This window comes from Halictus rubicundus, chromosome 7 (genome assembly GCF_050948215.1).
Source record: "Halictus rubicundus isolate RS-2024b chromosome 7, iyHalRubi1_principal, whole genome shotgun sequence".
Lineage (NCBI taxonomy): Eukaryota > Metazoa > Arthropoda > Insecta > Hymenoptera > Halictidae > Halictus > Halictus rubicundus.
In genome coordinates this window covers 4,010,777-4,035,165 of record NC_135155.1, presented here as the reverse complement: position 1 = coordinate 4,035,165, position 24,389 = coordinate 4,010,777, and the positions used below count along the sequence as shown (strand labels likewise).

Here is a 24,389-nt window from a genome sequence, read left to right as displayed (position 1 = left end):
AAAAGAGTTTTTTTAAGAAGCATTTTTTTTTATTTCTAAGAAAAGTGATTTTAAAAATGAATTCGTGACAAATTATTTGAGAAAGTTAATTATTTATCGTTTTATTTCATTCAATGTGTTAGCATTATGTAAATTTGACCCACGAGGGACACATTAAGTTCCGAAAATGAGGGACAGGTGAAGGTTAATTATCTCATGTACAGAGCCGAATACTTAAAATATGTATATACAATGATCTTCATTTACATAATTAATTTTCATTCATTAAAAAAACAAAAAACGCACGGAGTGCATTAGTCTAGTACGAATTCTGTCAGTAATTGTTTACGTAATATTAGACTTAAACATATTGAATTAATTCTGCAACGGCGGTAACCCACGTGGCAACTCCATATGCACCGGCATCTGCATTTTGTAGGTATTGGGATTGTTTCACATAACTAGCTCGTCCTACTCTGTAACAGATTATATTTGATCATTCTATTTATTTTATTTTCATTTATGAAGTCGATTCTTATGGTAATTTTGTTTAAATATGCCAATGAAATGGCAACACAAAATATAAAAAATTCATTTTTTAAATCCGTAAAACCATGTCCAAAAACGATAAATAAAGTTTATTCTCAGTTATATCAAGTAATAATATCTATATTAATAATAATAAAAATAATAATAATAATAATAAATATTCCATTTTAATTTAAATGTCGAACTCGCTTAGTACCTACCTCGGAGCCATTTTTTTTGTTGCTTCGCATGTTTGCCAAGCAGCAGTCTTTAATGCATCGCAAATATCACTTGTTTTATTATTCAACGTTTTTTCAAAAGCTTCACATAGTGCATTGATCACGTCAACCTAAAAGATCAACAAATGCTTAAAGAAGTAATGCTACTTTTAAAAGCGAAAAGATTATTATACATGTATGAAGCCAAAGTCAAATAAGAAATTGTGAATTAGCTATGAAAATACTTTCTAGTTATGTATAAATATGAAACTTTAAATTGTAGATTAGAGACAATAAATGTATATTTATCGCATACCATGGATCTATCTCCTGGTTTCGCTTTACCATATTTTATCAAACAGCACAAACCACTGCGAAGTGCCCTGGCCGAAATTAATGGCCAACCTTCTTTTTCTTGAGCCGATGCCAGTTCTGTTGCAAAACTGGTAAACAATAAACAATACAATGCTCCCGACGTTCCACCCATTTGTTCTTCAGCTATATGCGCCAACTCGGAGAAAACTGACGACGGGTGTGATAAAGAAAAGCTTTGTATTCTTTGCAAAATTTCTGGAAAGAAACGATTAGAGAAATGAAAATTAAGAAGAAATTTCATTTTAAATCGTCTATTGATTTCAATTTTACAAGTACCGTTAATGCATTTAATAAGAACCAGTTATTCGTACTCAAATTCGGCGAACACGCGTGCGATTGAATAGGGATCGTCCGACGCGTCTGTTCATGACCTACCTGTTCTACTTCTTAGGGTGCGTGTCCATTTGAAAGTAAAACTGTCGCGAGTTACTCTCGAGAGTCAAATTCGTCAGTGTTTTATATTGAATATGTTTTATATACAGGGTGAGTCACCTAACGTGTGCACCTCAAATATCTTTGTTGTTTCTAAAGATACATAAAATATGGTAAGCACAAAGTTGAATGGTACAATGGGGCTGACACGATGCCAAAAAAATTTTGTTTTTATATCATTTTTTTAGAAATATCAAGGTCACCTTGACTTTTTTTAAATGGAACCACCCTTTTTTAAACACCTACAATGATAGTCCCTTTCATTAGGAATTCAGTGACAATAATTATTCCAAGGTCATTCAAGGTCACAGACAGAGAAAACGTATAAGATTTAGAATATGAAAGCAGAATACGTTCTTACGGTGGAGGCTTATAGTAAATAGTAAATATACTATGGTCGTAGTTAAAGTAAACATACTAAGGTCCTTCAATGTTATTGTTATTCAACATTCTTATTTACTATCAGTATGTTTCCAAACGCGATTCCGCTATGTCTTATTCAATGACTGAAAAGTGTGATATGATCGCGATTTACTGTGAATATAGACAAAATGCAGTGCAGACCCGATTACTTTATGAAGAAAGGTACCCCGAGCGAAACACTCCTTCTAGACAGACATTAATATGTACAGGTTGTTTCGAAGTGCTGGAAGTGTACATGCAAGACAGCACAAACGGAAGAATCCCACGACTAATGAAGACAATGAAATTAATATTTTAGCAGCTATAGCTGTCAATCCTCACGCGAGTACGAGAGAAATTGCCCGGGAAGCAGGCATAAGTCAAAGTAGCGTAATACGAATTCTGGCCCGACATAAATTTCATCCGTTCCACATATCGCTCCATCAAGAATTGCACGGGAATGATTTTCAAAATAGAATTAACTTTTGTCAATGGGGATTGCTTCAAAATCATTCATTTTTTTCTAATGTCTTGTTTACGGACGAAGCAACATTTACTAATCATGGCTCAATTAATCTACGGAACGCCCATTATTGGTCTCTGGATAATCCGCACTGGCTGCGAGAAATTGATCATCAAAGACAATGGAGCGTAAACGTGTGGTGTGGTATTTTGAACGACAAAGTAATTGGACCATATTTCGTTAACGGAATGATGACGCGACAGAAAGACGCTCAATTTTTGCAAGAAGATCTGCCAATTTTGTTAGAAGATGTCCCTTTACAAAATCGCTACGATATGTGGTACCAACATGACGGTTGTCCTGCTCATTATGCACGAGTAGCAAGAGAAACGTTGGATTCTCGATATCCAAACCGATGGATTGGACGAGGCGGAACAGTTTCATGGCCAGCACGTTCGCCTGATTTAAATCCACTGGATTTCTTTTTATGGGGTCTGCTAAAAGAGACCGTGTACACGGACGCTCCAACAACAGTTGAAGATATGCGTCAGCGTATCATCACAGTATGTACGAATATCACGTCGGATACACTTATCAGAGTTCAACATTCCTTCAGAGCTCGTTTACAACAATGTATCGACGCAGACGGCCATCATTTCGAACATTTATAAAATACAGGTATTCTGCTTCCATATTTTAGTTTTATACGTTTTTTCTGTCCTTGACCTTGAATGACCTTGGACTAATTATAGTCACTGAATTCTTAATGAAAGGGACTATCATTGTAGGTGTTTAAAAAAGGGTGGTTCCATTTAAAAAAGTCAAGGTGACCTTGATATCTCTAAAAAAATGATATAAAAACGAAATTTTTATGCCATCGTGTCAGCCCCATTGTACCATTCAACTTTGTGCTTACCATATTTTACGTATCTTTAGAAACAACAAAGATATTTGAGGTGCACACGTTAGGTGACTCACTCTGTATATTTGGTAGTTTAAAGTGGGGGAAAACATTGCGTATTAATATGGAAAATTTGGTATATTGATGAGTATAATTATGTACCTACCACTAGCAAGTCTTTTAAGCGTTGAACCACAATCGCCGTCTCCACATCCTCTGTCCAGATCGTTGATAACAGTTTCCTTCTCAATTAACCTTTGGCAGGCTGTTATCAAACACCTTTTTAAGAAATCCTGCTGGTCTTCACGGATTGTTATCCCTACTTGTTTTATACTTCTGGTTACTTCGCCCTGCGTGGCTTTTCGTTTAGTCAACAAAGGAACGCTATAAACACAACCTGGCCATTTTGGCGCATTGGTAGGACTATCCAAACAATTGATAAATGTATCTTTATAATGTTCTGGTAATTTGAGAAGAGTAATGTGAATTCCAACACTGTTCAATGAAGTCATTAAAACGCCCGAATATATACGCTCAACATGGATGTTCATATTTCCTGCGAAAAAAATTTCAGAGTTCTTATTCCTCTTGAAGAGAATAAGTATAGTACACTGTACACATTAGGGTGGACCTTATTTTTCAACTATGAAATTTTGAATACGCTGCCGCCTAAACTTGTTCCGTTTCATGAAAGAATTATATACATATACAAAATTTGAGAACAATTGGACGTCGGGATGACGTGGCACATGGAATGCGAAGTTTAGAAATAGAAATAACTGCACGCTAAATGTAAAGAGTTCACTGGAAATTTATTAAAAATATCATAATTCCTTACATGCATTCAACCACTTTACCATTCGAGCACCAGGGGCATTCTATTATAAACCTGTTAATTGTTACCGTTTTATAACAGAATTGAAAGAAATTTATTAATATGTGTGTGCGCATGCGTACCAGAATATAAATATGAGTATTTTTGTGTATAAAATAAATATAACTATGAATATTTTTAAGTAAAAAGTATTATCTATCGCTTACCGAGCAGGTTCACCAAATCGTGAACAACAATCCCTTGTTCCAGTTGACTTAATGCTCCAAAATTATTAATAATCGCTGCAACGGTATCTCCACTAACTAAAGACAATGAATCACATAAATGTTTCAACATGAGCGAGACCACATCACTGCATGATCTTAATTTCGTTTTTTCATATCCAGCTTCCCCATGAACTCCCATTCCACATTCTACTTCATCTTCGGCAATATCAAACATTGTAGGTTGACCTATAATGTACATATTTATAATTAATGTTAATTTTAATTTTATTAACACTCATGGAAATATTTCGTACGCATATATTAACAATTAAATATATAAAACTAAAAATAGATGTTCATGTAACTATATAAATATTTATAATAATAATATTTCATGTATATTCATAACAAATAGAAGACGAAAAGTAATAATCTGTGTTTTTCCGGTTTCTTTTTAATAATTGTTATTAATTGATATGAAAAATTTGTTTTCTTTGAATGATATTCTGCATATAAAATGCGGAGACATTGTAACAAAGACAGAATTTAATAACATTTTTAGTTTATTTCTATTTGCATACATTTATTTCTAACACATAATTCTTATGATTTTGAAAATCAAATTAGTAGCACTGCCATGGTGTATAATATACATATTCAAAAACAAGTTTTGCATTTGAATACCAACCGGGTATAGTACACGCGGTCAATCCGACTGCATATGTAGCCATGTTATTCAAAGCGTTTTGTGCAACGTCATAAATTTCTTCCAAAAGTAATCCTTTTTCAGCCATTGCACCTGCTATTTTTATGACGAATAATAATCCAGTTAGTCCACGTTTACCGGCGACTCCTTGGTCCTTGATCGGTATACTACAGTCGTCATTTACAATGATCTCCATCACCTAATATTTCGATCATGAACGAAACGACCAAATTATTTGGAAGCATCGTTATACAGAAATTTAGAAATAATTATAAAAGTAATGAAGATATAGTTCATTTTGTTTATATTTTCAACGAAAAAGACTAATTATTGTATTCAGAAATCCTTTTTGTCAATGGCTTGCAGATTAAGTTTTGAAGTTTTTAGTTTGAAAAATTGTTATTTGTTTCTATTTTTTTAACAATTCACAGATTGTTTTCACTTTACCTTCACACCATTTCGTCTTGCTTTTTCAACTGCAATGCCAAAATTAAGGCAGTCGCCGGTGTAATTTGGAATAATCACTAAAATTCCAGCTAAAAGTATATTTAGTATGTATTATTTATAATAGTATATCTAATATATATTATTTGTTAAATTATCCCACGAGGTACGTTTCGAATGAAAAAAAATATGCGATTAAAATTTATGCTGCTGATTTAAAATTATATGATAAAAAATAAATTCAATTTTTTGTTGAATAGGGGTGGCTGTAACCAGTACCACGACGAAAAAAATTGTTAGGTTTCAATTTTTCGCGAATTTCAGCGACGGGATGTAAGATACCGACGACCTACAAATGTCAAGTTCGTGCGACCATATTCTTCAGAACATTATAAGTTCATTAATTTCAGAAATGCAGGAACGCATTTTCGAAATTCTGTTCTTTGAGAAAGTGCAAAGGTGCACGATCTCTTGAAACTTCTAAAATACGATAGTTCTTACCCAACGTGTCTAGACATTGTCAACTGTTTCTACTTATAGTAAGCGTAAGGGATCGTAGGGTACTTACATACGTATCTCAAAAATTAGAACTGCATTTTTGAACGTAGTATAAATTGTATAGTAATAATAATAAATAGTAATAAATTGTAAATTATCAAAAGATTTAATAAAATAAATTATCTTTATTTTTATTGAAATGTGAACTTTTTTACCAGGGCTGTGCTGGGAAAGACGTTCAATGCAAAAGAAAATGTGTTGCGATGGCGGAGCAGCGAATATGGAACCTGATACCGATGCGGTTAACATTCCATTTCCAACGAATCCTGAAAACGGATAGAAATCTTAAATGTAAGTAACTTCCGCATGACACGATGTTTCTACAATATAAATTCTTGCAGGTGTGTTAAAATTTAATAATATAAATACTAAGAGTTTTAACAAATACACTTTTCACAGTGTTGAAGGAAACATCGGGTAGTTTTGTTAGTCTTTGGTATGTAAAATAACTTTTTACTTTAGTTTTCAGTTTTGCGTAATGAAGTTCGCATAACACGGCTATTCTTACGGGCATCTTTACTATGAGATGGCAATTACTATCTGCGTTATAAATACAGAGACTTTACATTTTTAAAAGATAACTATAAATATTTTTTACTGTATTTGACAAATTTTACGTTTATTAAAATTGTATAGGGAATTAGATGAATGCAGAAAGATGTGCAGCTAATAAAATTAGTTCGACGAAAATGGAGCGTCGTTTAATGAATATGGATCAGTATCCTGTAATTTATAGTTTTTAAGTAACTTTACAATTAAATGGTTTTATTCAAATATGTACATTAAACTTTGTTTCTATACGTTCAAATTGACATTACTAACAATTTTCATTTGCACAATTATTTATTTAACTATGCATATATTTATTGATGCGATAAATTAGAGACCCTTATCGAGCATTGAGAACAACACTGAGGTCAATGACCCGATAGTTCTGTGATTGCACGTTCACCAATAAACAAGCCCCAAAAGTTATATGTAAAAATACAAATATTTTCAAAAGTATCAAACGTATTTTATGAAACTTATAGTTACCTGCTGCAAAAGGCTCGTGCCCGCTTCCACCGCCACATATTAGAGACACTTTATTCTTTCTATTTTGGAGCTAAATCATAATAACAGAGTTTACTAAGCTTGTATTCATGCGAAAACAAAAAGGAGAGCAATCGTAATGCGAATGAACTTTTTTGTCCAACCGGTTGATAGAACTTGAATGCTATACATACATTTGGCATCAAGAAGACTCTATGTGATTTTTCATAATCGAGTTGTGGATATGCATACGATAAACCAGAAAGAGTTTCGGTAACAGCATCATCGAGCGAATTGACTATGCTCTTCATGACACAGAATTGAATTAGAACGGCACTTGCAATCAAACGATAATCCACGGGATCGTGATGCGATGCACTGGGGACTGGGATCTGGGACCAGGGAAGATCTCAATTGAGAAGAGATCAAATGCTAATCTTTGTTTGAAGGTTACAAGTTATCGCACACTTATGTAAGACTTTATTATGCATTCGTTTGACCGCGTCAGAATAACGGTCAATAAAGTCGATCGCGAACATAGCAGATTAATCCATGACGCATAATTGCATAGCAGAGATAGGAGTGCATGATCCTTCGTGTGATGATTAAAAAACGTGTTATTTCACTTCTTGTGGAAGTAACATTTGTACATACACAATGGTATTTTGTGGTAATATACAAAAAGATTGGTTATTTATTGAATTCTTTTTATTGTAGAAGAGTTATTATTTACAAAAGTAATAAATATAAATAAAGTGCCTTGCAAACTTTATTACGCATTCCTCACAGATCCTTTAACGATTTTTATATCATCCACTGGCCTGTCATTTTTGTCTGTTTCGACTAAACCAATTCTCTTCACTATCGCCATACCAGAATGGATTCTACCTGTTAAAAAATTACCGTTATATAGTATCACCTTAAAACGATACAAAATTTAAAATTGTTTTTATCATCATACTGTAGGCTACCTTTAAATGAGACACTTTGTATTTAAAAATTATTTAGGAAGCGTACCAAAAATCGTGTGTTTTCCGTCCAACCATTGTGTAGGTGCCAATGTGATAAAAAATTGTGATCCATTTGTGTCTGGTCCAGAATTAGCCATAGACACTATTCCAGCACCTGAAACAATATTATATATCTCTTTAAATCGTACAAAACGAATTGAATGTTTATAAATAGTCAATTTATGATATGATCGTCTATATATTTAATACAATACATATTGTATACCATATGTATAATAATTTTCAAATTTATTAATTTATTATAAATACCTGTGTGTTTTAAGTCATCATGTATTTCATCATCGAAACATTCGCCGTAAATAGACACACCACCTTTCCCTGTTCCCGTAGGATCTCCACCTAAAATAACAATTTTATAGAAAACTCTGAATTTGAAGAAATTTCAACAATGATTGCACAAATACCCAAAATTACTTCTGCTTTTTTTAAATATGTTTGACAATTTTTCTATGAAAATTGAAAACGCAATAGATTAAACTAAAAGAGGTCGGAAATTGATCTTCCTTATCATATGAAAAATGATAAATAAATAATTCTAACAGTTTTGTCTGTTGAGGCTTTCGGGTGTATAATTCTAATTTTTTTTTTGTCGTTTTATGCGACAAAAGCAGATTAATACAACCAAAACTTTTATTACTACAGTTTTGTATAGAAAACAGGTTAATAGAATTAAAAAGTTATGGCAATATCGGCAATATAATAATACCTTGTATCATAAAATCTCTAATGACTCTATGAAACTTCGTCCCGTTGTAATATCCACGTCGCGTAAGTTCAGCAAAATTTCTACATGTAATTGGTACATGTTTCCAATAAAGTTCAATGACTAGTTCACCCATGCTGCAAAGAGTGTTAATTAAAATTTTGGATATTAACAAATATAACATAAAGAGTGGAATGAAAATTTTAATAAGTTGCATTATTGCTTATGATATTTTACAATCATTGAAAAATCATTTACACACACTGTAAAATTTGAAACTTTACTATCATATTCCTTATCACAGGAAAACCTTTTTTCAAATTGTATCAATCTTGATTATCAATTTTCGAGATAAATTCTTTGAAAAATCGGGAATTTAAAAGAAAATTTTACTAAAATAGTCCTTTCTAGAATCCTGAGATTCTCGAGAATTTTTGAAAGAAAATCTCGAGAAATCAATTAATCAATAATTCAGGAATTCCTGACTTTCGAGAAACTAAAAATTTGGAGAAACGTAATCGCCATATGCATTTATATAAATACTTTATGTTATTCTACTCATTTACTTCTTCTTCTTCATAAGGAATATTGTATATAAGTAAACGTAAGCATAATTTTACAATAACATTTTGTATTTACTTACGTTGTTTCGAGGGCTACAAATGGTGGTTGCCAGTGTTTGTCAGGGATTCCCGATATATTAGCAAGGGCCATCGTTTATTCAAAATTGCGTTTCTTCTTGTGTTTTTATTTTTCTTCACCTAATGCAGAAAGTTAATCATTGATTAAATGAAAGATTAATTAATGAAACATTAGATCAGTTTATTAGTTAATACTATATCGTTGTGATCGAAAATTACTAAGTACCCAATGAGTCGGTTGCAAATAGTTTAACTTTAAGTATCAAAGAGATGGTAAAATTTTCTAAAAATTATTTACATTGTGTAAAACTGTAACAACTATAGACTAACAGACAAATACAAATATTGATAATTATAGTATCATTTATTTTTAATACATTACAAATATTGGTTTTTAGTTTTATGACATTTGTCAAATGAGGTTATATAGCAACTTGCGCTAAACTACATACATATATGTACATATATATAAACTGCATTCTGATTATTATATTGTGTACAAATTTTTAAAGAATGTAAATTTAAAAAATTATAAACTACATCATTTTGACATTGCAATAAATATCACCATTTTTATAAAATGCTAATCTTATTTTGTTATTTTTGCCGTTATTTAGTTTAGTATTTTATGTTTTTACCAGTTTTCAGCAGTCACAATTTTGGAATGTTTTTATGAAATTTTTATGTACTTTCTTGTAGAATTTAACTCGGCTAAATACAATGAACACAACAATGATCAGATTGAACAAAAACAATATGTACACACCACACTCGGTAAAGTTACAAGTTACAACCTGCAACTTACTGCACACCATGCACACTATACTTTTATTTAGTCATTAGACGCATGACTGCATTTCGACCGCTGGAATTTAAACAGAATGAACACGACATAAACAGAAGTTGGTATGTAAAAGTTTTTTACGTTTCTAATATATTTTGTAAAGTCAAATAATAACAATATGTATACAGATGTACATATGTGTATATTTACATCTAATATTGCATTTAATATTTAAACATCCCGGGCTGTTCGTCAAATCTTAAAACTCCCGTGTAACTTTCATGTAATTTCACATTGAAAACAAAACTGTGAAAAGTGTAAGTAATATTTTTGCTTACTCTATCATTAAGAATTAACGTATGTTTTCGTATTATATTCTTTTGTATAGAATCTTATAACAATGTTGGTAATGAATTTACGCAATTAAACTCAATAAAATGACATGAAAAAAATAAATAAATTTATAGGTAACCTATACGAGTCAGCTATTTTTGTAATGCAAAATTTGTAAATCTTTCATTTTTTCATTCCTTTTTACGGATAAAACGTGTTACATTAATTTAATGTTATTCTATTAATCGAAATAGTCAAATATGCCTCCAAAAAAAAATCAGAATACTTCGAAAGGGAATAAATCCAAAACATCAGAGGGCAGTAATACGAAAGAAGAGAAGAAAGGAGGAACTGCAGTAAAAGTACGTAAAAATATGTACACATACTTAATTAGAATAATAAGATTCATAAAACCTTTATAAATGTATAAGAATTTATATATTAGATTACAATAAAAGCACTAAATTATTAATAAAGATCTTAATAAAACGTAGTTTTCTAAAGTATAGTTTTGCCATTAAATGTTAAACGTGTTGTTTTTACTTTCAATTTGCTTGATTCTTATTCTTCTTAGCCTATTACTAGATCTTTTAATATATTTCGTTTATTGCAAAGGTCAGACATATATTGTGCGAGAAACAGTCAAAAATTTTGGAAGCTCTGGAGAAATTAAAAGGAGGACAAAAGTTCAACGAAGTTGCAGCTACATATAGCGAGGACAAAGCACGATCTGGGGTAAATATGTATATTACAGATATAATGCTTGATTTCTAATTTTCAAAAAATTGTCATTCAATTTATATTCTTAAATAAAAAGTTGTTTCTTTGATAGTACACGTATATAATACATTTAATAATTATTTTAGGGAGATCTTGGATGGATGACACGGGGATCAATGGTTGGCCCGTTCCAAGAAGCTGCATTTGCACTACCTGTTTCTTCGCTTGGTTCTCCAGTTTATACAGATCCACCAGTTAAAACAAAATTTGGTTATCATATTATAATGGTGGAAGGTAAAAAGTAGATAGTTCTAAATGTTAGTACTTTCAATTGAATATTATTGATCATGCTGTAAAAGTAATCATTTCTTTTTATAACAAGAACCATGTATGTATATATTTGTTTATGAAGTATGTACAACACATTTTACATGCTACTTGTCCGTTATAATTAACTACTATTATACTAACAATTAAAATTTAAAACGGAAAAAATTATGAAAAGATAGATACCCTTGAATTTTTTAAATCAAGTGGTCAAGGAGAAATGTAAATACCCACAACATATGTTTGTATAAATATTCTTTATTTAGTATCATTTACAATAAAGATTTTTACAAGATTGTAATGATCTAAATATTTTAACTTCTAAGAATCTTACAATCAACATAAATAAAATATAGCTAATATTTTACACTGATGTAATACAATGGCAAATGATTCTTTACATAGGACAATAGAAAGAAGAAAATGCATGCAAACAGAAATCACCCATAAAACAATATCTATTTAAATAATCTAAATACCAGAAACAAGAAAGATAGAATCAATATAACCAATAGGGATGCAAGAATTTCTAGCATTATTTGTTAAGAAACTTTTAAGAAACCGAAGCATGCAGAAAGCAATATTTATAGAGAGGTAAAATGAAGGCAAATGAGTGTCGATCATCAGAAGTTTCTGAAATGTAACAGTTGTGAAATAAATATGCTCTTATATCTCTCTTAACTGTTACTAAGAAAGATATTTTGCGAGTACTTTACTGTACAGAGAATTATACTATTATTTTCGATAGTATACTTATTAGAATCTTTGTAAAATTTGGCAATTGTTTCCTAAATAACAATTCAGTTATTCAATTCACTCTGAAGTCATTGCAGCTGCTCTCTTTTGCGTGTGATACTTATATTAGAGACGAATATTTGGATTGGTGAAATGAACGTATTTCAACAAAGAATCATTCTCCTCGCAAACCCATGGTTTTTTGTGATGACAAGCAACATCGTGCCAGTTAACTCCGTCATTATAGAATTGATTAAGTACAGCTAAACAATTTTCTGGTGCGCCTCCTTGCTGAATAGGCTCACGATTATCGGGTTGAGGTTTCCCAATGCTAAAAAAAAACACAATTATTTCTGAAACTGACTCTTTATCAGCTCGTTAAATATTAAATTGCGATAAAATAAATAATATTAATCTTACCCGCCAGTTTCGGACCAATCGTTTTGGGATCTGTCAGTAGTTGGTGCAAGTTTTTGCAATTCAGCAGTCCAGAACCAGCCATTAATGTGAAGAGGCTGAAGATCAGGCCTATCACAGCCTTTGAAATCACAAAGACGTCCGGATGTCCAAATATATTTTACCTTATCTAAAACCAGCAATTATTATTGGTCTATCATGCAACACTGCCATTGAAGTATGAGAAATGTGAATTGTGTTAGTATCTACTTTGAACAATACGGCTTTTGATGAATTCATTTTCAGCAGAGGTTTCCAAAGATACAAGATCCATACATCTTTGTCGACAGAAGTTTCTTCCTGCCAACCAGTCTACTTCTTGTCCATTTGTTCTCGGATCAGCCCATGAATAATAATAACCCTTGCCGTTAAAACGTTCATGGATAATCCCTGAAACATAAGTAAACTTATAAATACTTAAATTTAAATTACCACGAAATCGTTAAAAAATTAGCGAAATATATTTTTTGAAATTTAACTTTCATAACTCCATTAACATAAACAATCAATTTTTTAAAATCTTGAAATGTTATAATTTTATTGAAAGATAGCTGGAATTATTTAACTTTTTTACAGTTAATTTATTATAAATGATAAATATGTTTACATTCGTAATTGTTATAATAATAAAGTTATAGTATTATATTTTCAATGAAGAAATCATAAAAGTAAAAAAGTTGATATAAGGAAAAAAAATTCTGTAAAAATAAGTATGTTGGAATTCTAAAAATTCTTCCATTCTACTTAATTAGCATTTATTTCCGCGCTAATGAACTATGATCGTTTAGAGATTTATATGGATATATTCATTCCACTTTCCTATTCCTTTCATAGTCCATTTATGCAAACACTAAAAGGATATTACACGCCACTACGGACAGAAAAAAGAATTATTTATCGTTCATATATGGTCGCATATTCCGACACGTTCTTGGTAATATTATTTCTTCAATTGCCTACACTTACAATTCTTCATGATTAAAGAACAAAAAATATGAAAGACTTAGTGGTTTTAAAATATAAATAAATCACTATTTCATTTTCTTGTAGATACCGTAATTTCAAGTTTAAATTACCTCTCTACAATAGTGTTTACACAAGTGCTCTTGGCTCTTTCTCTCTGCTATCCATTTAATAGGAAATTTGCTCGATCCTATCCGTATAATAACCGAACCAGTGATTTGCGATTCTGTTAATAACTTACTTTCCCCAAGACGATTAAATATTTAAGGGACTTCCGTTATTTTTATCGACTCTCCATCGTGATAAAGATTCTGTCTTCCAAGGTGAAAGTTACAAAATCAATGTCGCTTGTAAATTCAGATAGCACAGTCACGGTTTAAAGATTGACATCGTTCGGTGTATGTTAATTTGTACAAACTACTTTCCCAAAGAAAAAGAAAGAAAGTTTGTCACAGATTGTATAGCATATTTAGGATGTCCCACCTAACACTGTGCAGGTCGTTTTCACCAATGCTACTTTAAATATCATCGACAAAATATTTTCTTTCGCGTCGCGTCGAGGCCTACTTACAAGTAATTTTGAGGCAACAACATTTAATAACCATCAACTTACTAATTGTTGGTATTACGTATATTTTGTAGCTTCGTATAGAACGAAAGTGTGTTGACGTAATAATTCAATAACTGACGAATTAGTATGTTATACCTCGTTCGGTCTTTATATAATTAATGCAACACTCCAACCGTAATAGAGATATTGTCAAACTAAAACGATAATACTTCCTCATTTTTTTACGCATACACATTCGAGGATACCAGAGATTTTAATTAATCAGATGAAGAATTAAGTGAATTTTCAATATGTAATACAGCTTCACTTGGTTGTAGAGTGTTTTTTATTTGAATAATAATGCAGCAAGTTCTAATTTCTTATTATAAATAATCTAGAAATACAATTTTGAGTTCACGATCAAAAGTATAATTTTTTAATGGAAAGTACAAATCGAAATCGGTATCGAATTTTCAAAATTTTTGTGTCACTATGGAGGACAAGTTTAAATAAATTTTATTTACTTATTTAGTTACATTTCGTATTTGTTTGTTTTTTGTAAAAATTTGTTTCGTTTTTTGTGGGCTAGTATGTTTATATTTTTAACATTTTTCTGTTTTGTCTCGTAAATGTAAGAGATTAATAAATTCGAAGAATAATTAATGAAAATATGACATATTAGAGAGACATGAAATATATTATTCATCAGCATTATACTTTCAATTTCGTTAACAGATTTCAGCGATAGATTTATTATAAAAAGTGTTTGAAATCAATTACTGCAACTCTTAATTCTCACTTTTTGGAATTAATGCAATTATTATTCCTAACACAATTTAAATTCTTCGAATAAGCAAATTTGTGTTCCCTTCAATTCGAAATGATCCCGCATGCTTTCAGTATGTTTATGTAAAAAAAAAACATTTTCGTACTTACTTTGAGCGCAAAGAGCAGGAATCGGCGGTTCCAAAATCCTTCCGGTAGATTGAAACTGTGCCATGGACACAGCAACAAGTGTTCCCAAGATAAGAAATCGAAACATGTTTCCCTGTATAATCTAAGCAAATAATAAACGTATAATAATATTTAAAACAATTCTAAAAAGTATTAAAAATTACCAGTACCATAACCGTATAGAACAAACTATTTAATATAATTTAAAAATAACTATCTGAAATTTTAGCACACAATTTTTTTAGATCTGTTCTTACAGATAAAATGAAGGACCAATACATTCACAATGTGATTTTCTTTTTATGTCTTTACGAGTTCTTCAGCATGTTTTAGTAGTATATTGTATAATAAGTATTATTTCAATCTGTTATCGCGTTCAACAGATCAGTGTAATTTGGATTTGTAGTACGGTAATAATATAAGAAAAACGAGAGCCACATTGGAATCCTATGTATTTTGTAACACCAAATCGACGATGCTCACCTAAAGACGTTCTCCAAAGAACTGAGGCGCTTTCTTCCGAAGCATCCCTATATATACATATGTATGTATATTACAACGGGGACATCGTGTCAGTGCTTTTACGATAGTATAAGCATTTTCGAGGAACACCCGAATAACTTTGTTTGTCCCTTGTCATTGGAACGATTTTCACCTTCTCTCCACATTTTATGGACTTCCGACAAAATGAAGACTATTCTCATTATTTCGGTACTATCTCCCAGAAAATAGTTTGTCCATTAACATGCCAGGCATTCAACTCTACAAATAATAATGTACAACACGTTTTTTAATGTACAAAAGAAAATTCTATTTGTAATTTATTGGCGAAGATAACAAAGTTCGGAAAAACATCTTGTATTCGTCAATTTCTTGCTTTGAAAACCAAATTAAAATGATATTTACAAATAATAAAATTAATTTACATTCATGATAAGAAACAAAAGATAAAAGTTGAAGATACATTGCTTAATTCTAACTTTTAATGAAACCGATCTTTTATATTGTATATAATATTATATTATTTATTTATGACAATGCAATACCAAATAATATTTACTGAAAGTGGTTTTTATTAAAATTGTATACAAGTTTTCAAGTTGACAATTTATCATTGTTTTAAAACAAGTAATTTTATTTACATTGTACAAATTTTTGTTACGTACAATTGACACCAGAAAAGTATTAATATAATGTTTACTCATTAGTAGAAATCAAGGAAACGTATAATTTATACGTTTGATTTATTACGCAATAAAAAAAATATTTTGAGGATTATTTTCACTTTCATTTCGGTGTGTCTGTCAGTAGGATCACTTTTCGTAATTTGCATAATTAAAACACTACTTTGCATATAGAAGTCATTAAGACTGACATATACTCATAATCTTATTGAATTATGTGTTAGAGAATTTCAAGAAAATGTACACTTTCGCTAAAACATCCCTAAAGTCCAAAATAAACCGCTATCGTTTTGTGCTGAAAATTATATAACAAAACGTTAATGTTTATGAGCTTCCATAAATGATATTAATCAGTCTATTAAAAGTAATATTATGAGAAAGTTTAACTAGGCAATACTTTATAGATAGAAAGTAGTCACAAAGTTAAGACACACGTACTCATATTTTTATGTACCAAAAAGTTCTACAAGAAAATTTATTATTTATTATTGGGTTCATTCATATTTCCAATACTCTTTTACATTAGTAATCGAGAACGTTTCATGTACCGTTAGACATAATAATTTTAAAAGGTGATGTAGGTGACCTGGAAACCCAAAAAGTAAACCACGTCGATTGAACGAATACGATTTCTTTGGTTCATAATAAGTTTATTGATGAATTAATTTGAGAACGTTCATTAACAATCTATGTATACACTAATAATATAGGTACAATTATTTTAATACACAGATATTTTATTGCACAGTCAATTTTATTGTTTTACGAATGGGGAACAAAACATCATTTTTTCAATTGTTATAAATATATAACCACTGTGATACGTGATAGCTATTAATTTCTACGTACTTATTATTTCAATATTTATGTTTTTAAGATAGATACAATATTGAATTAATACAAATATTAAATGTAAACATTTACCATAAATTGTACTATAATTATTTTTGTTATGTTTACAAGAGATCTAGTCCGTTTAATACCACAAATAGACCTTCCATAGATACCTAAAACTATGAAGTCTATATTTCCTCGATAAAAACGTATAATAAACAAGTTTGTTTATTTATTGTTTCGATTAAATATTTTTCATATTAATTCGGCGTCATATATATTAAATTTGTAAATTTTTAGTAAGATTGATATCATTCATTATAATTTGAATCATTGAACGATTAATTTATTTTTTATTTACAATATACAGTAGTTTATGTTAGATTATTTTCAGAACGACGAAATTCAATTTCTCGAAAGAGAACAATGTAAAATATTCAGCGGAATGGTGCTAGGAAAATAGGAAAGTTCTTTATTGTTATCATATAATGGTTTGGCCTAGAAGATGCGATTACCGGTCGGGGGAAAGTGTTCGCGAAATAAATGCAACCGCAACATCACAACATAATTTCTGTACTTTGATCAAAATAAACGAATTTGAGAAATTACATGTTACTTTATTAGCTCCTAAAGAAAATAGACGAAATATCAAATCGAATTAATTTGATTTTCTGGACGAGTAAAAGCTAAAGCTTTTATTTATGCCTATATTTATTTATTTATTTATGATAATGTTACGTATATTCACAAATCGATTATTTTACTTTTTGATACAAGGTGTGCCAAACAATTTCTTTCGTTTTTTAACTAAATAGTCCAAGGAAGTTAAACTTTTAATATACAATAAATTTTTAAGAGCAACTGCTAGTGGAAAAAACAGAGCCCCCAACATTTTTATAAATAGGAGGTAGTATTAATTTTTTGTTATTGTAATAGCTCTGATCAAACTGAGTAATATGTAGACAATTCAATCATTTTTTTATTGTACATGGTTGCAGAGTTACAACGAAAAATTAGTATCGAACCACTTCAACTCTGTTTACGAACACTCTTAGCTGTGTGCTATGTGATGCGAAGATACTGTTTCCTTTCAAGTCCAGCATATATTTTAGATTTATGCATAAATATATTTATTTATAAATGTCAGTTACGAAAGCCAAAACCAACGCTGAAACAGCCATAGTTTCAGTTTCGAAATTACGTAAAAGGTAAAAATAAAGCGAATATACGACAGGAAAAATCGAGAAAGTAAATATAAAAGTGAAAGAGAAGAGCAAATAGCTTTCGTTGACAGTCCGAAACGAAACGAAGGTTGCACCATAGATGACACCCTTTTACTAATTGAAACATGCCTTCTTCCACGTACGTACCTAAAGAGGCCAGGATGCGCAATGATCGTTTTCCAGATTTATGTTTACCTACTTTTAGCACTAATGGTAAAATTTTAACCATTTTAAAATTAGGATACAGAATTATTTCAATTCCCTAAAAATGTCCGATATAACCCAAAAAGGAGCCTACCCTTTAAATATTTCTTTTAAGAAATAATTTGACGCCTATAATACATACAAATGGGTAATTGTATCACAGGTAGATACAATTATCATTGTTAGTCATAAGTAGTACGCAGTTATTTATATAAATTTTCATTTTTGTATATGTCTACGTTTTGAAAAGGTGGAATTAAGTAGGATAACATTTTTTGTACTATTAATCTATAACATTCTACAAATATGTACTGAATTTCAATAGAATATTTTACTTCTTAATTGACATTTTATTGATGGTTAATGAACATGATATGAATTAAAAGTAATCGTTGATATAGTTTTTACTGTAGATTAATAGATTTCTGAGATAGGTGAATTTTTAACCCGAGTAATAATTATTATATTCCGGAGACATGTTACATATGTATTGTATCAACATATTTATAAGTAGACAAATAACTATTGCGTGTTTTATAAAAATGTGCTTTGCTTGAATACATTCGAAATCCGTTCAAAATTTGAAAGTTCCCGCGAAACGTAGCTTTAGAGCCGGCAGTGGCGGGAAGTCTACTTTAAGGGGACTCCTGTCGAGTTCAGTGACTCCAGTCAGTACACAGTGGTACACAGTACTTCCCTATACAATACATATACATATATGATGTATATACAAATGTATCAGATCAGGTAGGTCCATGGCAAAGACTCTTTGGCAGCGTGGTCTGTCTGGCATGGACAGAATTGTCATAGACCAGGAGCTGTATTAGTCAATATAAGAAACAGGGGGAAATTAATCTATGCAAATATTTTATTATATAGTTTATTTCAGGAAATTTAAAAATACTTTGAACACGCAATAAAGTCAACATTTTTTAATATTAATGGGAAACATTATTAAAAATTTACTGCGTAATCATCTGGAGACGATCATTTACCGAGTCATCTGGAGACGGTCCCTGTCTCTTGAAGTGCCTTGGACCACCTATTCTTTTTACACATAGTTGGAGCCAGTTATAACATGCTACAAACAAGTGGCATAAATTATGCTTTTCGTTGGTCTTTTTTGTAAAGAATTTCATTGTCACTAGTGTAAGGACCAATCAAATTGTAGGATATATAGGTATTCCCTTTTTCCTAGCCTCGTGCGACTCTCGCTATTTATACACGGTTCCCGTCATTAAATATGAATAGAAAAAAATAGAATATAATATAATAAATGGCAAAATTACAAAAACTCTGTTCGTATCGATTCTCCGATTTCAACCTTTTCAGAGAATCGATTCTCACATTTCGATTCTGAATCGACTAGAGAATCGATTCTTTGAGCTGATTCGACATCCCTATTGTGCATGCATGTGTAAGTAACTAGTGCGTATATGTACTTGTAGTACGTAGCAGCGAAGAGTAACAGTATACACTTTTCTAAACAAGCATAATGAAATAAATGAGTGCTTTTATTCAGATATAACATAATGGGAAGTCCAGCGCTAATTATTTCCTAAGAATCTAGCATCATTACCGACACATGTATTAAGACAAAATCCATTAAAATAATATTTTCTATGTGCACTGAAAAGCAGTTTGTATTTTTATTGTGCAAAGAAACAACATGTCCGCTATCTTGTTTGGCGTCCGAATCAATTTTTTATTTATCACATATCGCAGTGTAAATGTGAGATGATGCGATGAGACCTTCAATTTTTGTGACAATGTACTGTACCGCGATACATACCCTCAGATTTTGTATTTGAACAATGACGGAGCCGGAACTTTGCCGGCTCTGCGCCGAGACCAAAGAAAATTTTATTGGAATTTATGATGCTGAAGGACAAAAATTAGCTATAGAAGCTAAAATAGCCAAGTGTTTGCAAATTCAGGTGAACATTCGCATTCTTCGAAAGTTTGTTTTTAATGTGATGAATTTGATATCCTGAAAAATTCTGTCTGTCATTCTCATTTTCATTAATTATAATTACTTGATTTTAGACAGACAGCGAATCTCTTTCTTCTTATTGGTTTATTAAGTGCATACATTCCACTTTTTTATAGGTATGTCATATTTAAGTGAATGTTGTTGCAGGTATTGATAACTGATGGATTGCCGCTTACAATTTGCATAGACTGTTGTATATTATTGAATCAGTGCAATGAATTTTTTGAAAAAACCAACCAGGCCCAAACATCTCTCAGGCAATTACTTATAAATACTAAGTCTGAACCACAGTCATTAGAAACAAACATAGACTACATTCAAAAAGCAGACGCATTTCCAAAAGAGGAGGAAGAAGCTGGAGACGCTGTCACGGAATGTCAGCTGACAAATAATTATATTCATGAATCCAATGTTTCACACAACTATTTCATCGAGGAAACTAAAAGTATTAATCAAAAAAAATATGAGGTTAAGGAATCAGAAAGCAATGCAAAAGAAAAAAAATGTAAAATACAAATGAAGAAAACATCGCCCAAACAGACAAAAAAAAAGCTAAAACGGAAAAGTCAGAATGAAAAATTGGATGATACACACTTATATATAAATTCTGATTTAGAAAAAGAACATAACAATATGAATGTAAAAACTAATGTTAAGATTCCAGATAATTATATGACAGGTAAAAATATTCCTAAGATTAATATAACACCAATATATAACTAATAGTGGTATGCGGAAACTTGATAATGACGAGTATCCGATAGTCAGGATGGGTCAACACAAGTCAAGTTTTCGAAAATTTCGCAATTCTCGAATATATCGGAATTCCCAAGAATTTTCGTGTTTCCCGAGTACACTTGGGTTCTCGAATAATTTTCTCGGGAATAATCCCGGAAATTTTCGAGAATCCTGATACATTCGAGAACCCATTTTAAACTAGATGAAAATGACTTGTGACAAATTTATTCTTCATAAACCTACCTTTTTGAATCACAAGGAATTTGTGCAATGAATTCCAAAATATGCTTGCACAAGAACTTGGTTTATTATTATATAATTTTCATATTGATTTTAAACTGTATGTAAATTTTACAATACGTACTTACATTGATCGGAGTATGCTGTTATTGATATAGGTACAGATTCGGATTTGGAGATCATTGAATCGCATACATCAGAAGCATTAAAATTTGGACATAAAAGAGGAGACAGTATGGATAGGTACCCTTGGCTTTGCACAGACTGTAATGATAAATTGCCAAGCTTAGAAGGATTAGAGGTACATCACGAGACTGTTCACAATCAACAAGCGAAATACATGTGTGTTTTATGCTGTAAAGTTTATGATAAATATTATGGTTTCCTTACTCATGTCAAACGACATAAAAATAAAGCAAAATTCAGGTAAATATAATTTTTTTAACTAAAATACGTGACTACTTATTATTTTGTATAGCTTGTTAACATACAATACATTTTCATATATAATATATACGGTGCACATATATACGCATGTATGTATGTATATATGTATGTATATGTATATATACTTAGTTGCGAAGATTGTGGGAAATCATTTGTACATAAAAAAGTATTAGATTCTCACAAAGCAATTCATAGTGAAGAACGGCCTCATGTATGTCAAACTTGTGGAAAGGCATTTAGACAACAAAGTGCTTTGTACATCCATAGTCGATGCCATTTACCGGATACAATGAAGAATAGATTTCCTTGCGATCAATGTGACAAAAGGTAATTTCAAGATAAAAAGACCATAATTTCCTATGTTTACAATTTCAAATGTAAATGAATCTCTTACATTATGTTTCTCGAATATTAACAGATAAAACAACTTTTCCAGATTTTCAACAAAGCCAAACTTAGTTACGCATAAACGAATTCATTCTGGCGTTAGGAATTTCACATGTGATCAATGTGGTAAAAGTTTTATTCAAAAAGGAAATTTGGAGGCACATTTTTTAACTCATTCAGTAGATAAGCCTTACAGTTGTACTCAATGTTCAAAAGCGTACGCTTATATATTTAAACAAAATATACATATAGTTTGTGCATTTTTTCATGTAAATATAATAACATAGTCAAATACAATTTCTAGCTTTAAAACTCCATTACAATTGAAGAAACATGAAACAGTTCATACTGGAGCTAAGCCGCATCAGTGTGCCGTGTGCGGAAGAACTTTTAGAGAAAAAGGTACATTAAGGGAGCATCATAGAATACATACTGGAGCAATGCCGTTTACATGCGAATTTTGTGGTAAATGTTTTCGCTTCAAAGGCATATTAACTGTAAGTTAATTCAATATTTTGGTTCGTATTATACAGAGTGTTCGCGGCTATTACTAGCCATCGTTTTTCTTGCAAATAATAAATATTATTACAGTTTTACTTTTTACTCTTTAATGTTTTCCTAATATTTATTATTTGCAAGAAAAGTAATGGCTAATAGTAGCCGCGAACACCCTGTACATGAAAAAATTAATCTGATATACCACTAATAATTTATTTTAATGTTAGACTCATAGAAGACAACATACGGGTGAACGTCCATATAGTTGCCTTGAATGTCAACATCATTTCACAAATTGGCCAAACTATAATAAACATATGAAACGCAGGCATGGCATTAATACATCTCACACAAAACATTTATCACAATCTCAGCAATCACAGCAACAATTACAACAGCAGCAACAATCAGAACAAACAGTCCAGTCAAATACATCTGAAGACCCTTTGTCTGCTATATCTCATTCAGAATCGTCAACAGTCCAAGTAAAACATTATTCTCTTATCGTGTATTATATTTTATATCATATCTTTTAATATATTCTTTTTTGTTATCAATGTTCATAGGTAATACAAGCTGTATCACATGCATCAGCATCTCAACCAATTGTTGTACAAACTATTCCAACTACGGCTATTCAAAATTTTCAATCCGACGTAACTGTTACTGCGCCGGATGCTGTATTTCGAGAAAGAAATGCAACATACTTTAATGCAGTGCCGGCTACACTGCAAAATTTTTTACCACCCAACTTACCATATAATTTTTATAATATATCTAATGTTACATACCGCGAATGATTTCGTTCGACATGGAAAGGTTTATATTGTGTTATATAAACCAGTTATAAGTAAATTTAAGACAAACTATAATTACATAAATATACCAATATTTCGAATATATGCAAATTCTGTTAAACTGAAAATGTGTATATGAACGTAACGAAACGGTAATAATTTACCCATATAAATTATTTAAATCATTTCCTTTTAACAATATAAAAATTATATGAACATAGTTGTTTAATGTTAACATTATGCAATGAAAATGGTTTTGTTGTAGATAATAAGTGTACAAATGTTTTAACTATATCTTTCATTTTAATTACGATTATACTTTAGAAATAAGTAGAAAATAGAACTCATGATCAAAATAATCCTGCTAACTATACAGTGGTATATAAAAGACTTTCAAACAAATACTGATACTGTTTTACTTCATTAAAAAAGTAGATAACAACTTTCGTATATACGCGAGGAAAATAAAAGTAATTTTTTAAATAATATATTAAGAATTTGTAACGTTACCTTGAATTATGTTTTATGCCAATAATTAATTCATGAAATCGTGATATATACAACATTT

At 30.8% G+C, this 24,389-nt stretch overlaps 5 protein-coding genes across 9 annotated transcripts; 2 read left to right on the top strand and 3 right to left on the bottom strand.

Moving 5' to 3' along the window:
* Positions 1-210: 210 nt before the first annotated feature.
* LOC143355975 (triokinase/FMN cyclase) lies at positions 211-7,659 on the bottom strand. The gene is made up of 10 exons (XM_076791240.1): positions 7,274-7,659; positions 7,083-7,152; positions 6,203-6,313; positions 5,493-5,581; positions 5,028-5,244; positions 4,340-4,585; positions 3,465-3,854; positions 1,042-1,295; positions 729-856; positions 211-455 (listed from the first exon to the last, which is right to left on the bottom strand). Exons 1-10 carry the CDS (start codon positions 7,388-7,390, stop codon positions 341-343), a joined length of 1,737 nt encoding a protein of 578 aa, XP_076647355.1. The 5' UTR covers positions 7,391-7,659; the 3' UTR covers positions 211-340.
* A 110-nt stretch (positions 7,660-7,769) lies between these two features.
* Positions 7,770-10,221, bottom strand: Cypl (peptidyl-prolyl cis-trans isomerase-like 1 Cypl). 3 transcript variants are annotated; one of them, XM_076791242.1, is made up of 6 exons: positions 10,093-10,221; positions 9,457-9,574; positions 8,817-8,950; positions 8,360-8,449; positions 8,097-8,204; positions 7,770-7,967 (listed from the first exon to the last, which is right to left on the bottom strand). In XM_076791242.1, exons 2-6 carry the CDS (start codon positions 9,525-9,527, stop codon positions 7,852-7,854), a joined length of 519 nt encoding a protein of 172 aa, XP_076647357.1. In that variant the 5' UTR covers positions 9,528-9,574; positions 10,093-10,221; the 3' UTR covers positions 7,770-7,851. The 3 variants fall into 3 exon arrangements, with proteins under 3 accessions (XP_076647357.1, XP_076647359.1, XP_076647358.1); XM_076791244.1 differs by having other exon boundaries at positions 7,770-7,963; XM_076791243.1 differs by lacking the exon at positions 10,093-10,221 and adding an exon at positions 9,753-9,856.
* Positions 10,222-10,341: 120 nt separating this feature from the next.
* Positions 10,342-11,914, top strand: LOC143355978 (peptidyl-prolyl cis-trans isomerase NIMA-interacting 4). Of its 2 annotated transcripts, none has more exons than XM_076791246.1 (4): positions 10,342-10,360; positions 10,826-10,933; positions 11,187-11,306; positions 11,438-11,914. In XM_076791246.1, the coding sequence occupies exons 2-4, from the start codon at positions 10,832-10,834 to the stop codon at positions 11,594-11,596; spliced, it is 381 nt and encodes a 126-aa protein (XP_076647361.1). In that variant the 5' UTR covers positions 10,342-10,360; positions 10,826-10,831; the 3' UTR covers positions 11,597-11,914. The 2 variants fall into 2 exon arrangements, with proteins under 2 accessions (XP_076647361.1, XP_076647360.1); XM_076791245.1 differs by lacking the exon at positions 10,342-10,360 and adding an exon at positions 10,429-10,555.
* Positions 11,915-12,061: 147 nt separating this feature from the next.
* On the bottom strand, positions 12,062-19,789 carry LOC143355976 (L-selectin). The gene is made up of 6 exons (XM_076791241.1): positions 19,717-19,789; positions 15,760-16,038; positions 15,259-15,379; positions 13,020-13,199; positions 12,774-12,939; positions 12,062-12,684 (listed from the first exon to the last, which is right to left on the bottom strand). Exons 3-6 carry the CDS (start codon positions 15,362-15,364, stop codon positions 12,480-12,482), a joined length of 657 nt encoding a protein of 218 aa, XP_076647356.1. The 5' UTR covers positions 15,365-15,379; positions 15,760-16,038; positions 19,717-19,789; the 3' UTR covers positions 12,062-12,479.
* Positions 19,790-20,146: 357 nt separating this feature from the next.
* On the top strand, positions 20,147-24,328 carry LOC143355393 (uncharacterized). 2 transcript variants are annotated; one of them, XM_076790170.1, is made up of 8 exons: positions 20,147-20,658; positions 20,862-21,393; positions 21,851-22,118; positions 22,335-22,466; positions 22,576-22,743; positions 22,831-23,023; positions 23,252-23,509; positions 23,591-24,328. In XM_076790170.1, exons 1-8 carry the CDS (start codon positions 20,536-20,538, stop codon positions 23,822-23,824), a joined length of 1,908 nt encoding a protein of 635 aa, XP_076646285.1. In that variant the 5' UTR covers positions 20,147-20,535; the 3' UTR covers positions 23,825-24,328. The 2 variants fall into 2 exon arrangements, with proteins under 2 accessions (XP_076646285.1, XP_076646284.1); XM_076790169.1 differs by having other exon boundaries at positions 22,269-22,466.
* Positions 24,329-24,389: the final 61 nt, after the last annotated feature.